The following is an 18072-nucleotide window of genomic DNA, read 5'->3' as shown; positions in this document are numbered from 1 at the left end:
TTTAAAGGGGCATTATGTAGTTTTGGGAAAGACATTTTACTCAGAAGAGAAAGATCTTCATCGACTGATGTTTCTCTGCCTCAACAAACTAAATAAACAAACTCTCTTCATTTTCATGAATAAACTGAATAAACAAACTGACCTTAAAGGACAACACAGTGTCATACTGCTTTACTTTGTTTATACTTGGCGGACCCTGCCACCTTCCTAGCTTCAAACTGTGTTCTGGGACCTTATTCTCCTCTGAGAACAGCTTGTTTGTTCAGTTATGGAAAAGATAAATATTTCTGAGTTTGTATTATTACCTCATTAATACATTTTTGAATTGCTTCTCCAAAACTACACAGTGCCCCTTTAATTATGATTAAGCAAAATCACATCTCTCTGCGCTAATTGGCCTTATTGAAAGCCTCCTCATTTGTTCAAATGGTGCAAAGAAGTAGAGACTATGACATTGTTTTCAGGAGGGAAAGTTGCATACCTCAGTCTTTTCACCGAGTCGTCCTTTGAGCTCCACAATCCCCCCATCCCACCTCCTTGCCCTCACCCCTTCCACAGACAAATTGATTTGCAAGGGTCCGGAGCTGGCGAGCCCTCAGAGCACCACCTTTTTTGCATACAGAGCGCTGCGGGGATAGCACAATGACTTGGTCCAACAAAAGACGAGAGGAGAGAGGGATGAGGAGAAAGAGAGAGAGAGTGAAGGGGAGAGAGAGGGGGGAGACAGAGTGGGGGGGTGGTTGCCAAACTCAGCAGGACGGGGAGAACTGGCTGGTTCAGGGGTCCACGATATCAACGAACACGCACAAACGCACACACATGGATATAGCCATGAACTCACTCACTCACACACACACACGCATATAAGCACACATGCGCACAGACACACACACACACACACACACACACACACACATATACACACTCCAGTGCCCTCATGCCCTCAGCCCTCCCTCCTTGTCCCTTTATCCCTGTCTGGTTGGAAAGGTCAGTGCATGTCTGGGAAAAGGGGTCCCAGGATCCCCAAACCCCTCCAACCCACACACACACACACACACACACACACACACACACAGACACGCAGACACACATGTAACAGTCATTCATTTTTATGTTAATTCACCATTATACCAATACTGTACACACTTACAGATAAAACACACAAACAGTAAAGTAGCTTAGTGTGAAGGGGTCTGAGAGAAATGTATGTGCGCTGGTCAGCATCAGCTGAGCCCCCCCCATCCCGTCCCAGACAGTGCACCCCCGCCCTCCGTGAAAGAAGAGAGTGAACACATTCAAATGGAAAACATAGTCCATTGTGACCAGTGTTTTGTCTCCTCACCATGTAAATAGCTCCACTGGCCGGCAAACAGAAATATGCAGTTGTAGCAGATAAGAACGCAATCGCTGTCAGTGATGTCATATGACATCACATGTGACGAATGGCCCTTTAGTTACACCTTTAGCAACTTTACAACAAAAATGTGTGTGTGTGCTCGCACAGTTAATGTATTTCTATGTAATACTTTAATAGAGTGGCAGCGTATACAGAATAAAGCACTATATGTACACACACGCGTCTGCATGTATGTGTGTGTGTGGCGAGATGATCTGCTGTCTGGCTCTCTTCCTTTTTCCCCTGATGCCCCTGAGACACCCCATGCAAGCTCACACACACACACACACAAACAGTTTGCAATACAGAGGGAAACCCTCTATATCCTTCATGAACCTCCCGACCTGGAGCCCGACACAGCCCTGCCAGGACAGGGAGGGAAAGAGGGGGAGATGGGGGAGGGAAGGTTACAAGGAGGGGAGAGACCGCGGAACCAGCTGGGGTGGGGGAGGAGAATAAAAACCTCCCTCACCCTCTGCTCTCTGACCTGCTGCATGGAGGAGGACTCCCCATGTCTGGTCCACTTCATGGCTGTGGATGAGTTGTCCTGCACTTTACTCCACTCATTCTGAGTTCCTGGCCCATAATATGAGATTTTGACTTTACCTGAAGTACCAAACTATATTTGGAGAATCAAACATCCCTTGCATGAAGTTTATAAAAATGTCAGGTTGTGCATTTTGACTGCAAAACTGTGGGAGAAGTTAAGAACTTTCATCTCATTGTTGGTTGTAAGAAACAAAAACCTTCATGTTACATTGGAAACCCACCTTAACATTGCTATGAGACAGGAAGTCTGCTGATATTTATACCAGGCTTTAGATTAGAGTGTGGCTGTCATTGTTTCATCTAACTGTCAGGCTATTTTGAATGTTGATTTAGCACCTGCTGAATTGGGCTTGTCATGTTTCATTTTAAGGTGCCACTGACAACTTTCATTTGTATGTCATAAGATTGGTTGGCTGTTTGCTATTTATCATATAATAATAATGATAATAATGATAATAATAATAATAATAATAATAATAATCATGATAATAATGATAATAATTGGGCAATGCTAAAAAGCAGCATCCCTGCTCGTTTTGTTATTACTTTAGGAAGAATTAAAATACCAGCATCAGAAGACCTGAGAGCTCTTGTTGATGGATTCAAGGTCCGAAACATAAGAAGGTGCTAGGTTATTAAGAGCTTTGTATGTGAGTGAAAGGATCTCAAAATTAATTCTAAAAGAAACAGGGAGCCAGTGATGGGTATCTGAAATAAGAGTAACTTGCTCTCTGCTCCTAGTTTTTGTTAAAAGTCTGGCAGTGGAGGTCTGAACTAGCTGGAGTTTTCCAACTAACCTTTTTGGCAGACCAGTGAAGAGAGCATTGTAATAGTCCAACCCGCTTGTGATAAAAGCACGAGTCAACTTCTCTGCAGCCTGCTTTGGTAAGAACAGCCTCACTTTGGCAACATTTCTCAGGCGGGAGAATGCTTTCCTGGTCAGGTCGCTAATACAGGTCTCAAAGAAAGAAATCAGCGTCCACAAATACACAGAATCTGTTTTGTCTTGGTTAAATTTTCGGAAATTGTCACTCATCCATTATCAATGACGCATTTTTTAAAAATCAGTTTGTAAGGAAATTGGACACGAGAGAACACCTTGCCTTTGCTTTGTCTCGTTTTCTGCATCACTGCAGCTAAACAAGTTAATCTGCTGGTCCAAAGACTCACTGACAACTTACCTGCTTCTGGTTTGTTCACACACTGGACATCTGCGGGGAGTGCGTCTTCTGTTAAACTATTATTAATTCTGTGTGTCTGTTTTTTTGTGGAAGAAAGCTGCTAAATGAGCTTTTATTTTTTTCCATGGTGCATAAACTTTAAAATAATTATTAAGTTATCAAATTAAGAAGCTCTGATAAATGATCATAGATAAGGAGTACAATGAACTTTACATTACATATTAACACATTTTGCTGTTAAGATGAAAAACAAACAGGAGATAGTGAAACTGAGATAGTGTCAAACAAACATCACGGAGGAAATGATCAGACTGAGAAAAAGAAAGTCAAAAACCAGCTTTACAAATTTCCTTGTCCATAACATCCATCAAGCTTGTCTAGAGGATGTTGAACAGGTAACCTTGGTTACCAGGTGATGTGCGCTCACAGAGACAAAGCTGCTGGTTGTTGACTTCAGCTTAAGAGGGGTCTTCTTCTTCCTCTTCATTTTGATCTATGCTCTTAAAGCAGCTGCCTGGAGGGAGAGACGCACAGACAAAACAGTGACACGGATCCACGTCGAGGACGAAACACACAGATAAATCACAGAGAAAGAAAACCAGAGCGGCAGAGAAGGTGAAGGCTGTATTATGTCTGAATATGTTGTCTGTCCGTGACACTGATGGAGTGCCATCGCTTTGTCTGTGTGTCTGTATATGTGTGTGTCTCTGTACAAGAATTTGTATCATCGTGTGTCTTTAAGTGTGTTGTTTGCGTATTTACACATCAGTGCTTTCAGTGGATGGGACACAGGGTCATTGTTAACCTGGTCTTTGGTCCACTAGGTGGTTCACACACAAGGACACACACACACAAACACACAACATAAGGGTTTAAGGGTTTGTGCTGGTCCTGGCCCTGATCTGGGTCAGGGGAGACCCCATTCAGGTCCATTCCATCCCCCAGAACCCCCTGCTGCTTCTGTGCTCCATCCCCATCCCAGCAGCCTCTCACTCCTCCATGCCAGGGATTGTTTCCAAAGATTAGACTTAATATGAATATCCATAAACAGAATGGGACTCCCAGACTGTGAAAGCTATCAAAGACATATTTGCATCTAATCCTCAAAGAAGCCCCCTCCCACCCCTTACAGAGAGCTCGCTACCCCCTTTCGGCCCCCCGAAAAAATCCTACTAAACCTCCCCCGAAAAAACCCTCAAACCTGCCATCCCCCCAGCCCCAGAAACCCTCCCCTCTTGCCCCCCGGACCATCCCATCCATTCCCCAACCGTTGGGCCAGACAAGACCAGACCAATTCTGTTGGGGATTATTTGGCTTAGCGATGAATAATGGATGACCATCTCCCCTCTGGCTCTCCACCACAGCAGCACCTCTCAATTGGCCTTGGCATCGAGCCATTCACTGGCCTGTCTGGATGGCTGCTTGGCCGGCTGGCTCGCTACCCAACCCAAGAGATCTGCACGGTGATTGCAATATTGGGAAAGTATGGACGAAATATTAGTTCTGATTATTGAAGAAAATGTTTGTTTAGTCACATAGTGTCAAATCTGTAATGTGTGGGGGCTCAGTGGAGGCAACTTTTATCCAATTAGCAAGCAAAATTGTCTCTTTCCCATAAAGTGTCATATTTATTTTGGTACTTCTATTTCAGTAGCCAATAATAATGAGGCTAATTTTTAACCATGAAATCTGTCATTTGCATTTGTCTGAAAGCGCATCTCTCTCCTTGAAATATTTACTAGAAAGCCGCGCACTAAACATGAAATTAATGAATGCCTTTCCATGAATTAAAAAATAAACTGATAGTGTTGGACACTTGGTAGACCACGGGGGCAGAGAGAGTGTTGTACAGAGCGTGGGAGAAAGGCCTGAACATTGTCCTTGCCCTGAAAAGCAAGGAAGCCACTCTTCTTTTATTCCTCCTCTCATCCTTGTTTTGCACTTTATCTCTTTTCATTCGCTCCGCTCTCCGTCTTATTTTCAATGGAGCACTTGGGGCCAAAGAGATGTCAGTGCTGTGGATACACACACACATACGCACACACACTCACACACGTACACACATACACACAAGGACACACCTGGGCATAAGAGCGCCAGCTGAAAGGAGACAAGTTCATCCAAAGGGCCTGGCTAACAGTAACACAGGAGGGGCCAAGTCCCATTGTGCCCCAGGTCTGCTCAGAAGCTTCTTACCCCTCACTTCTCCTGAAGACAGGCTCCCAAGGTGCAATTCGACAAGATGGTTTTTGTACCCTCATTATTTGTGACCCTTTTTTGTCTTTCATTTTCTTGTTTTACGGCTTTGTTTGTTTGTTTCTTTCAAGCGAGGGGAGAGTAGCCTTGGGTCTTTTGACGACAGCTGTGCTACCGAGCGCTGCATAGAAACAACACAAGTTCAGCACAATGACTGACAAGCGCTTTGTAGGACAGGAGGCCCACAGTGAATGTGTCCCTACTAAAGACCACCGGTTGGCCCCATAAAAAAACAGAATATTAGAGACTGCCTGGTCCAAGAGAGTCGACCGCACTCCTGTGACCCCCTGGAGTAGTTTGAACGACCGCGGCCTGATATGTGGGCAAATAATGTCTGAAAACGTGCAAGTGTGACTGGAACGACGTTTGGAAGACCCAAAAGGGAAAGAAAAGTTGTAGATGAGGATCGAAAGGTGTATTTTCAGTGTGTATGTCTGAAATGGAGTTTAACACTTAAAAAGGGAACCAAAAGAGTAAGGAGAGCGATAATAAAACACCAAATATTGATGTGACACAAACTCTCTCTCTCTCTGTGACCCTGACATTACTCACAGCTAAGTTAAAAGATGTACAAGTTCATATACAAGAACTGTAAATACTGCAGGCAGGAGGAAGTATGTGCAGGGTGTAATAAGGTCAGTCTGGCAGGTCAAGCATGTGACCGTGGCCCTGCAGTCCCTCTTCCCTCCTCCCCTTTGTCCCGCTCTCTTTGACCCCGGGGCCTCAGGAATGAACCAGGAGTGAACCAGGAGTGGCGCGGCAATTCTCAGAAACTTCCAGAAACTTCCAGAGCCCTCTCACCCCTCAGCCCAGGCCGGTCTTAGCCTCTGTCACCCCTGCAACAGCTGGAGTGGCTCAGAGAGGTCTGCTGAGCCCCCACGGGGAGGGTCAGTGCCAGCGTATACACCTTAAATACACGCAAACACATCGAGGGACACACACATGAGAGTACATCGAAGGTAAATACAGATAAGAATGAATGGGGAAAGCAAACATTAGGCAAACACATAAGAACTATACATGTGAACAGGATAAAACCAAGGCTGTAGGCAGGGTTTTAAAAAACGCAGAGGTCAAACCCCTTCTGCTCAGGAAAGATTGTGGTTATAGCAAATAAACGATGGTTAAGGTGTGGTTATGTTTCTGCAGCCAAATCTTGGTTAAGACGGTGGTTATGGTGAGTAAAAGAAGGTAAACATTCCATACAGTTGAGGGACATAGAATAAATAGATTTCTGCTAGCAGAGGCTGATATATCCTCACTGTCAATCTCAAGTATAGATCAAGCCCCTGAGATACTGGATCCTACATTTCCCGTGATGCAGCTATAAAGCATCTATCATGAGAGCCCACTTCCTGGTGAATCTTTTAAACTCCATGCCCTAACTTTGTAACAAAGGCTTTCCATTGTCCATTTTTTTAATGTTGATGTTCATGATGATGTGTTCCCACAGTACAGTTGTACTTTCTGTGACAAGAAAACTCAACTTTATGTGCCAAGTCGATGCCCCTTTAATTCCTTCTACACTCCACCATCAAATTGTTTTCCTTTCCTTTTTTTTATCCATACATATATAAACCCATATAATTAGCATGAGTTTTAAAAAAACAGCAATAGCTACAGAAACAAAAGTCCTGGGGGTTACATAGTTCACAAGCAATAAATGATGTATTTTTCTCAGTTAGTGTCCATCCCTAACTGACACTGAAACAGAGTGGCATAAAGAGGCCAGAGGCCGAACTTTGCCCCTTTATTCCCAGGACAGTAAACAGACGCCCTACTGTCTCCCACTGCACACACAGCACACACCTCACTCGCACATAGATACACATGCAGGTGCACTGAAGAACACACACAAGTCAGAGGTTACTGATAATACGACCTTGTTTTAGTGGTCATATAAATTCTGCCTGCAGCGTTGCACCTGGAGAACTCACACACACACATATGACACAAAAATATGACCATAAGCATACACTAGCCGGTACATCTGCCTGTGCAACACGTCCATGCACGCACATAAACATGCAGTTTTTGGCAGCTGCAGCTACTGTAAGAGCACAGCGACACTTTGAGCTCCACGCCCCGCGGTTCAAGGTCAGATCAGCCGCTCTCTGGAATCCACTGCCCCTGCCCCGCCACACCTCCCTCACCCCCTGACCCTCCCCTCTGCTCCAACCACCCATGCTCTGGAATGAGCCACCCCTGCAGTGTGCCAAAGGAAACCCCTTCAGCGATAGACCAACCACATACCGATACTGTACGGCACAGATAGTGCTGACTTACGTACGAGTGCACATACTGTACACACACACACACACAAAGCAGCACAAACACTTGTGGATGTGGATTATGAGTAACATGCGGCAGAGATTTTGGGAATGTCAGACGTCCCAAAGGTCGGTAATAAAGGCAATACCTTAAGGCTCATATCTGATTGCACACCATGAAACCAAAAGAGTCCGCTCAATTATGGTCAGCACGGTGTTTAAGACATTCCTCCCCCCCGCACACACACACCCCTCACCCTCTGTCCTTCTTTTTCACTCTGGGGTCAAAGTTTTCACCTTATCTGGAAGCCATCAGCAGTACCAGTCCCACCTCTGTGACTCATTTAGTCGAAACTGTTGCACGTCGTTAAAATCCTTCTCTCTAGGTCTGCGAAAAAGGAAAAAAAATCACACACACACACACACACACAGAGAGACATTTAAAGCAATACTTCACAAGCGAGGTAATGCCGGTCTCTGCCAAGATTTTCACTGCCAGTTAGAGCACATAGTGTCTAGCGGGCAGACTACGACTCAGATGTTGTGAAGGCGAAAGAGGAGGAGGAGGAGGAGGAAGGGGGATTCTGCTGTGATCCAGTTTACTATTTTGGCTGGGGCTTTCTTCTCGCTGTGTGGTCATGGGGGAGATCGGCGCAGCCAGCAGGCACTGAGGACACTGGCTGGCCGCAGCCCGGCACAGAAGCCACATGGCCGAGAAAGACGGAGAAGGAGAGGGGGTTAAGAGGAGGAGAGGTGCGAGGAGAAGGAGCTATAAGGTGAGGAATGTTGGGTGAGGTTGTTCTGCTATTCTCTTTAATGCTCTCACGTTTTCTCACCTTCCATCTCTTCTTCCTCCTCGCTCTTGCACTTCAACTTCAGCCTGACCAGACTTCAACTTAAACCTCGTTCCCCTCCATCCATCCATCCCTCTGTCCCTCTTCTCTCCCTCCCCCCACCCTCTCTCTCTCTCTCTCTCTCTGTCTCTCTCTTTCCTCAGACAGACACAGCTACCCTCCTGGACGTTTCCTTTCTGCTGGCCTGCCCCAACAAAGGTGTTCAGTCATGTGAAACCTAATCTCCAGCCCCCCAAAACCTGACCCTTGACCCCTTCAGTCTTCACACAGCCAGAGGGGGAGGGGAGCCGGGGCAGGAAAGGGAGGCTTTTGGGAAAAGGTCACATTCCCGAAGACACTTTTGTGTACGCACGTGTGTGTCTGTGTGTGTGTGTGTGTGAGCGTGCATGCACCCAGTCCATTATGTGGTTTCTGTTCAGGCATCAGCATGTGTGTTTGATTCTGTGTCTGCGTACAAAAGTGCATGAGGGGACGTTCGCCTGTGTACTCCTGTGCTGCCTTTTAACTGCCTTTTAAGTTTTCATGTGTGTGCATGCACTTTCGTCTTTGTACAGTAGGTATGAGTGTGTGCACGCACCCCCGCACTGTATGCGCATGTTTGTGAGAAAGCACTTTCAGCCCCCGAGCGTCGCTGCCCCATAGACAAAACACAGACTTTGTTTTCTAGCCGAGCCAGACCTGTGAGTCTTGTCTGGGCAGAGCTCCTCTCCTTCCACCCTTTGCGAGCAATCCTCAGATCTTTGTGTGTGTGTCTGTGTGTGTGTGAGAGTGTGAAGCACAGTGTGTGTATGTGTGAGGCACTGGGTGTCAGCTGTCCTGGGTGATTAGTGCTTTTATATTGTTCCAAGGAGCCCGGACGAGGCCCCCTCTTCACTGCACCACAGCACAGCTGCAGTCTGCCTCTCCATCTCTGCTCTTCAGCCTTCCTCTACTCACTGACACTCGTGAGACGGGCTCGGGCCCAAGAAAAAATGAGCTTGAAACAGAGGCGAGAACTAGAGGAAGAGGAACGGACAAAGAAGAAGAGAGTATAGGGAATGAAGCAAAGAGGGGGATAGGAGAGATAAAGAGGGATGATCCACTGACAGTTGAAGCAGAAGCGACAGAGAGACGGAGGAAGGCGGAGAGCAGCGTACAGGGAGAAGTGGCATATTAGGAGGATTAGAGAGTCGATTCAGCGCGCCGACTCTCTCCTGGACAGGATTTCCCCAGCTATGCCTGGGAGGCCTCCCCTGTTTTAAACACACAGGCAAGTCAGGACAGAGAGAGAGGTGAAGCCGGGGAGGAAGAGCGAGGCGGTGGGGGGGGGGGGGGGGGGATCTTTATCTTTTGCGAGAGTGTCTGTGAACTAGTTTTGATTAGCATAATGAACCAATAAATTCTTGCCCTTCAGAAGAGAACCAGTGTATCCCCCGAAGACTTGCTAGAAATGAGAGTAACAAAAATAACACTTTTCATTTTCTCCAACAGCTTGTTTAACAAATGAAAAACAAGTTTGATGAAGAAAGCTGTTCAAACAGGACTTCTCGCTGCACGTCTTTCAGTCAGAGAGCTGTGACTGTTGCCTTTACGAGTTAAGGACATATGTCTACACAGGGAGGAGGGGGGGTGGTAGGCAAGGGCCAAGAGTCTGCTATGGGAAAAGTATGTCTGCTATGCACGGGTTGTTTGGTGGCGGGATTTGTGGGCCAGAGCATTGTTGCTCTCTTGACATTGAACTTGGGAGATTGGAGGGAAGGGAGGGGTGGGGGTAACCACCCTCCTGAACATTATAAGAGTGTATATGTGCGAGAACACACACAGGCTAACAATTCCTCCCTCCCAACACCCACCCAACCACCCCCACTTCCTTGCGACTCTGCTTTATCTTAACTGTCAACACCTGGCCTAAGCAGGAACCTCTCTCTATCTGTGAACTTTAATCTGGCCCTGCTAGGCAAACAGCGCCGGGCTCGGACAAGGAGAGCGATTAGTCTGTCACGTTGCCCTCCAGTGCTTCAGCGGTGGAGAGGAGGAAGGCGAAGGGAGAGGTTCAGAAGAAAAGAGAGAGAGATCAGGACATAGGAGGATATATGGAGTTAGATAATGAAAAAAGAAAAGAGGAAAAGAGAGGAAAACGGTGAGAGAGCGGTGTGTTGGCGGAAAAAAAAGAGATGGGGGCAAGACGGGGAGAGAGAGAAGAGGGAATGGGAGGGTTGCTGGAGATAAAACACAGACGCCTCGCTGACCTGACAAGGCCACAGACCAGAGATATGGTGGTGAACCTCCACCCCCCATGACGGGTGAAGTTGAGTCATGCAAACACACCTGGGTGCATTGTAGCTTGTGTACCAAGCCTGATGTGTGTTTAAATGTGGGTGTTCTGGTTGGTCTTTGTACTCTGAAATGTCTGTTATGGTGTTTTCTGTGAGTATGCAAACAACAATAAAGAACAAAAGCACCAAATTCAGATATGTATGTAATACTTTTTATTTTTTTCAAGACAAAATGGCTGAGTGAAGAATAATGCAGACAACAGCTGAAAATAGAGTGGCATCTCCGTAACTGAAAAACAACAACAAGAACAAAATCTGTAAGTTGAGCAAGAACTCATGAATGTTGGTCAATGACCTTTGGTCATCAAATAGAGTAAATTAAGCCATCACAATTCATCAGGAGGGAGAAAAAATGAACTGATTTTGTTTTGCAGTGACTCTGTTCTGAACAGAGCGTGTGTGTTTGTGTGCGTGTGTGTGTATAGTCATAATAAATAACGTCGACCAATGCCGTTGGTCAACTTCAAGTTCAGTTCAGAACAAATAGCTTGAGAGTAAATACAGAACACAGGATGAAATCAGGCTGAAAACTCAAATGTACCTCAATACCATCAGCAATGATAACATGTACCAAACTTTTGTCTTTCTAGGATTTGTGTTATATTTAGAATATGCCTTGCATATGAGATGTACCATATTTAAATTATAAAGCACCATGGTTCTTTTGGCAATGAAAAAAAAACAAAATTCAAAATAACAAAAACAAAATTGTAGCAAAAAAAATGCTTTTCAGATTGATGTTGAATTGATTGCATATGACAAAAGGTCTTTTTCAAAAACGGCTGGAATGTTATCAGGTGGTACATGTTCAAGGACAGTAAAAAGTTGGCTACCGAGAAAACCCAACAATAGCTTGTATTACTGCATATAAAATGGCAGGAGAGAAAAATATATAAAACAAACTAAAAAGATATGTACAACCACCTGTTTTTACCTCATTGTGGTCACTCCAGCGGGACTGCCTGAAAAGGCCATTACATGACCTCTCACCCTTGGGGAACACCACAACATTTTCTTTTTCAAAAAACATACTTATTTTCAAGCATACAAATTATTCACACTATATTATCCTGCCAAATTAAGAAAATATACGGTGGCAGCTTGTTGGGATTTTTTTCACTACAGAAAAAAAAGGGTACATTGAAACCTTTAAAGAGTACAGGCAAAACAGTTAAAAATACAGGCTCCAACATAAATACTATAAGTGCCTACACTAAGTGAACATTAATTTCAAATACCATTCTAAATACAGGAAAAAAGTTGACCATAAATGTGTTTTGATCATAGGAACTTACAAGAGTGTGCATTTTCCTATGTGTTTTAAGTTCTCTCTATATATTTATATATCATAAATCTCTCCCCAATGCAAATTTTTGTTCAACCTGAAGACTTGTGTATAGTAAAGGCAAAAAAGATGAGAGACATGTTCATTACATTTCATTACATAGTGATCGAGTCCTGGATGTCACCAAGACAGGAAAGAGAAACGACAATAAACAATAAAAAAAAAAATTAAAACAAAATTTAAATAAGGTTCTCCCCTAAAGATATTGAAGTGTTAAAACTCAACAACACAATTTACTTATCTTTTTAAATCAAATTTGTAGAATTTTTATCTTTCTGTACTGAGCGGTATATTTCTATAGTTGGTATGAAGCAGGATATTTCTATGGCGGTTCCTGCATTGATACCCCCGAGAGCCAAACTGATGTTTAGTTCTCAGGAGGAGACATGGCTGGCAACACTTTCTAGTTAACTCTCTCTTTTTTTTTTTTTTTTTTTTGCTTTTTTCTCTGTTTTTAATGCAAAGCAATGACACCACACTAATCTGTCAGCATAACAGCAAGTTTTCCCTTGAGCGTCCGACTGTAAACTGGGAAAATTGAACAGTGCACGTAGGTAGTCCCAGATCTGAAATCTGGTCCTCATTTTATACTCAACCGACTGTACCTCCGATTAGAGAGACAGATACAGAATCCAAGGCAGAGTGACAAGTGCTATATCATCAACAGTGGCAGGGGATGGAGATAAAACATAAAACTACCACAATGAGGTCTCCAGCATGTTAACTGAAAAGAACAAAAAACGTTGGAACATTTTACTGGTGTTGAAGGGTTAACTTGTTGGAAAAAAAATGTTTTTACTGAATTCCAATTTTTTTGATTTGGACTTAAATTTAAGATCATTTCCAATGTGAGTTCATAAAAAAGGTTTCAGATTACTTAAGGGTTTCTAAGATCTAATGCGGTAAAGAGAATAAGCGCTATAAAGACATAAACATTTGAATTGTAGAGACACCTGGTCAACCCACTCCCCACCCGCTACCCTGACCCTCACCCTCGGACACCCACCCAAACCCCCACCACCCAAAATCTGTCTGGCTTAGAACAACTAAAAACCCACTCTGTGGTCTTCAAATGGCTGCTGGCTACAACTGCCTGCTTGCTGACACTGAAGAAACATAACTCTGTGCTACTTACAAAAAAAAACCTGCAAACTTTTAATTTTCAAAGAAAATAAACACTCTGGAAAATTAAGAGCTTCACGTTGGTTATTAAAACAACTCGTCAGACTACCCTCTCAGTGTGGTACACATGTACCGGAAAAACATAAACTCCTAAACCAAAACTCTACACACCAAACTCCTACTCCTTTTGTTAGCATGTAACATGCCAGTAAACAGAATCATAATCTGGAGAATAACAATATACATGAGTCAGGCAGATAAATGATTTACCAGAGATACACATAGCTTTTTTTTTTTTTTTTTCGTTTTTGTTTCAGCTGGTTCCTTATGCTCTGCTAAGTCACAAAACGACAGGGGTCGTACAGGTGCTTGATGCAAGGACCTGCTTGTTCCATATGTGCACAAAAATGTCCTGTAATCTTCTCTAGCTGAAACTCCGAGCTTATAGCAAAAAGGAGGATTAACTAATGCAGGTAAAATATCCAAGGCACTCTTTGTTGTCATTTCACACCATATTGTTAATTTCATTGCTGTTTGTCAAAGAAATAATTCATGGCGCTAGTGCCTAGCATTTCATAGGCAGCCCAATTTTTATATATACTCTATATCTCTTATCTCAATCTTGCATGGAAAATCTTTCACAAAGATCTGTTTTAAGTGTGACCCTGCTTGTCTTGATGTTTTGATAATGTGACACTGTCCACAATGTTTGAACACAAAACTGTACATGATATGTAAAACAGTATGTACTGTATGCAGCATGGGTTCTCATAACTAACTTTTTTTTTTTTTACATTGAAGAAAATCAAAAGTATCAACAGCAACACGTGTACAACCAAACCCACCAGCCGAGGACAATTTTCTCTCTAAGTAGCCAAAACACACCGAGCATGCTGTCCAGTTACAAAAAATACAAAACGTGTAAATTATTGCACAATAGAAAGGCTCAAAAAGTTTTGATGCAATAGTATTGCCCCAATGATGGATCATGCATTCAGCTTTTTCCAGTTGGGGATGATAACAGGGCTGTACCGTGTACTGGTGTCTAACCCTGTTGTCCTTTCCCCCCATTTATTGGCTACTTAGCCAGGGTCACTTTTTAGCCAGGGGAGCTGAGAGAGAGAGCTGCCAGCATGCTGCTCTCTGCCTACTCAGTCTTAATGTCATTAGCCAGAGGGCGGTCGCTGTGCCACTTCTTCATGTGTTTCTCCAGAGTGCTGTATACACTGAAAGGCATGTGGCAGATTTCACATTTGTACACGTCCTTGCCCATCTGTCCGTGGGTCTTCATGTGGCGGGTGAGCTTTGAGCTCTGGGCGCACGCATAGCTGCACAGCTCACACTTGTAGGGCCGCTCTCCAGTGTGGCTGCGTCGGTGCACTGTCAAGTTGCTGCAGTTCTTGAACACCTTGCCACAAAACTCGCAGGTGTCACTGCGGCGGCCGTCCTTGGAGCTCGGCCTGCCATTCCCGTGGGGAGTGCTGGCTCCGCTGCCGGTGCCGCTGCGTCCCGAAGTGGCCCGCTCCCCGTCCAACTCGCCGGGCGGAGTGGAGAAGCGCAAGCTGCCGTTTTCTGACGAGTGCTCAGATGAGGAGGCAAAGGGCGATTGTCTGGAGTCCCCACCTGTGAAGTTGATAAAGGGGTCCTTGAGTTGTCGTGAGGCAGCGTAGCCAGCTAGCCACTGGGAGTAGACGTTCTCTGTGTTTGGGATGGTAGGCGTGGGCGGGTCGAGATCCTTCTCCACCTTGATGCGCTTGGACAGGGGACTGAGGGAGCCAGGGCTAACCCCTCCGCCCAGCAACTTCCTGGACAGGCTGTCAGTGGATAGAGGTCCCAGGCCATTGATGGTAGTGGTTCCATCATCTGCACGGTCTGACTCCATGGCAGAGTCCTCATCAACAGGCTCCCGCGACAAGCTCCGGCGGTTGGGGTGCAGGGCCTCACTGTTCTGGTGGTGGCGGGCCCCTTCTAGCCGCAGGCTGAAACGATAGTCATTCCTTTCCTCTCCTTCTTCAGCTCCAGGTTTACTCTCAATTTCCTCCTCCTCCCCCTCCTCCTCTTCTTCTTCCTCTTCTTCCTCCTCCTCTTCTTCCTCTTCTTCCTCCTCCTCTTCTTCTTCCTCCTCTTCTTCTCCATTTTCAGATATCAGGCCATTGTTCTCACTCTTGAACTTGGCCACCACTGACTTGAGAGCATCTGTGGCGCTGCCCATCAGATCACTGGTACCCGGTTCAGGAGAGCTTGCAGTCGAGAGGCCGTCATCTGACTTGGCATTGAGCGCCGAAGACTTGCTCTGACAGTGCGTCTTCATGTGTCGTTTCAGTTTGCTGGCCTGGGTGCAGGCGTGGTTACAGAGGTGACACTTGAATGGCTTTTCCCCCGTGTGGCTACGTCGATGAACGATTAGGTTGCTCTGGAACTTGAAGGTCTTCCCGCAGAACTCACAAGACTTTGCTTTGAGAGGTGTGCCCGGTTGGACCGCATTTGATACGGCATTGGGGGTAGAGCGTGAGCCAGAAGGTGACTGAGAGGTGGAGAGGGGAGGAGTAGCGGAAAATGGAGGCTTAGAACCTGGCTGGAATGGCTGTAGCAGCCGTTGCATAGGGTTGGGCCTGTTAGGGGAGAGAGGCGGTGAAGCCCCAGTGGCATTCCCCGCCAGCTCACGCAGACGTCTCGAAAAGTCCATGCTCGGAGGGGCTTCTAGCGGCACTGAGTTCAGCCTCATCACCCTGTCAAAGGCGCTGGGATGGTGGGTTGCCAGGGCCAGGTCATCGGGGCTGAGGTGGTGGCGCGGTGGTGGGCTGAACAGCGGTGGCGTTCGGGGGTAACGGCCCTCACGAGGTGTGGACGCTGAATCCCGGCCAGACCCAGAGCCCGGCATCCTCAGGAGGCTGTAGGGACTGCCATCTGCCAAGTGGACAGCATGGAGGGGAGGCTGGGAGGAGGCACAGTCACCCCCCATCCCAGGAGCTGCAGCCACGCGGGGGGTGAGGGGGCTGCCAGGTTCGCTCTCTAGATAGATGCGGAAGCCGTGGGTGTTCTGGGCATGCTGGAGCAGGAACCAGGCACTGGTGAAGGGCTGCTTACAGGTGGTGCAGGTGTAACTGCTGGGCTCATCTTTATCTGACAAAAAAGGGACACAGAGAGAAACAAATTTTAGAATTGGCCTGTTAAAATGATAAAACCGACACAGTTTATGACATTTCCATGATGAAAGTGAGGTTTTAAATTACAAAATGTCCAATATGATCATCAGAAACTGAAGGAATGTAGCAGCATTTAGCAGCCAACCAATTTCATTTTTTGAACTACGCATTCACTGCTTTTTCTTTTTTTTTTTTCATTTTCTAGCCCTCTCAAAATATGCCCCCATTACATCACCAATCACATCAGGCCAAAATGACTGTGATTAGAGAGAAGCTTTAAAAAAGATTTTAAAAATCTTGAAGTGGTGCAACAAAATTGGATGAAAATGATTTTAACACAGAGAAAAAATCTTCCTTTTTATGTCTGTGCAACATTAAGCAGGGCTGAATCTTAACACACTACGCAATGCATTTTAAAATTGTTATTACAAAATCCGAGATCCTGAACCTTATCAGATGTGAAAGATTAAATATGCATTTATATATTTTTTCAAACCAGCATTCACTTCCAGTGGGGTGAGGGCTTAACAAAAGAATAAATAAAACAATAATGAGCGATAACTCAGGCAGCAAATACACAATTTACACAGTTGAGCAGGCATAGGAATATTTCAAACAATAATTGACTTTCAATAGCACTTGCACACTGACCGGAGATTTGCCTGACAATGCACGCCTAATCTCGTTAAACACACTCATCTCCCCTCCAATGCTATGTTTACAGAATTAGCTAGGCTAAAGTGGGACATGTATCTGATGCTGCATATTAATGCTGCATACAAATAAGAGGTCACATGTTAATAAACTGTACCAGCGTTTATCACAAAAAACACACATTCACAGCAAAGAGAAGCAGAAGGGAATATTGTGTATGTGTGTTTGTGTGTGGGTGGGGAGGTTCCTATGAAAATGCATTTCATGCATTACTTTTCTATTTCTGATATTTCATGCTTTATGGATTTATTTAAATCCTCTCAGGTGAATAGAAAAGGAGAAGAAGGGGAAAGCAGAAGTGAGAGATATGCAAAATAAGAAGCATCCGCCACTTGCAAATGTGCTCCCTCTTTCATCTTTTGGCTTTCTTATCCTTTCTTCTCTTTTTTTCTTTCTTCACTGGAGGGCATTTTTCTGAAGTCATTTGCAGACACTGAACCCAAAACCACGGCTATACTGTGCTGGAGAGCAAGAACAAGGGAGAGCGAGGGAGGAAGATAGGCCATGTGTGTGTGTGATTGCGACTACGAGCGATCCCTAAGATGGTGGATGGACAGTCTTGCATGTTTTAAGCCTGCTGTGGCTGAGAGACAAAGGAGTGAGGAAGAGAGGATGGCTGCTGAGCGAAAAGAGGGATGTTGTGGATGAGCTACAGTCAGAGCAGATTGGCGTTTTGTGGTTCTCCTCTCTGTCTCATGTGTCCACAGCCACCCCTCCGAACAATCTCACTTAAAGAGCAGAGCACGGCATAAAATGTGCACCCAATCAGACCTACACACAAACCTTTTTCTCTTGACTGAAAAGAGTTGGAAGGGGGGTATACTGGTAAATTATGGATCATTACAATCTGCAAAAATTACAGTTAATTGCTGCCACCTGCAAGGGGCTTTGACCCACTATGGAATTTTTCCATCATAAAAAAGC

The 18072-nt window shown here is 45.1% G+C and overlaps 1 protein-coding gene across 1 annotated transcript in view; it reads right to left on the bottom strand.

Moving 5' to 3' along the window:
* Nucleotides 1-10959: 10959 nt before the first annotated feature.
* Nucleotides 10960-18072, bottom strand: part of LOC311267694 (B-cell lymphoma/leukemia 11A-like) — a 38195-nt gene continuing 31082 nt past the window's right edge. The window contains exon 3 of the mRNA XM_084370914.1: nucleotides 10960-16411. Within this exon, the coding sequence (XP_084227040.1) occupies nucleotides 14436-16411 (1976 nt within the window). The 3' untranslated portion in view covers nucleotides 10960-14435. The remainder of the gene's footprint in view (nucleotides 16412-18072) is intronic.

The sequence above is a fragment of the Pagrus pagrus genome, assembly GCF_965226575.1.
Source record: "Pagrus pagrus genome assembly, chromosome: 2".
Lineage (NCBI taxonomy): Eukaryota > Metazoa > Chordata > Actinopteri > Spariformes > Sparidae > Pagrus > Pagrus pagrus.
Note: the sequence above shows the minus strand (reverse complement) of the source record. Positions and strands in the feature narration are given on the sequence as shown.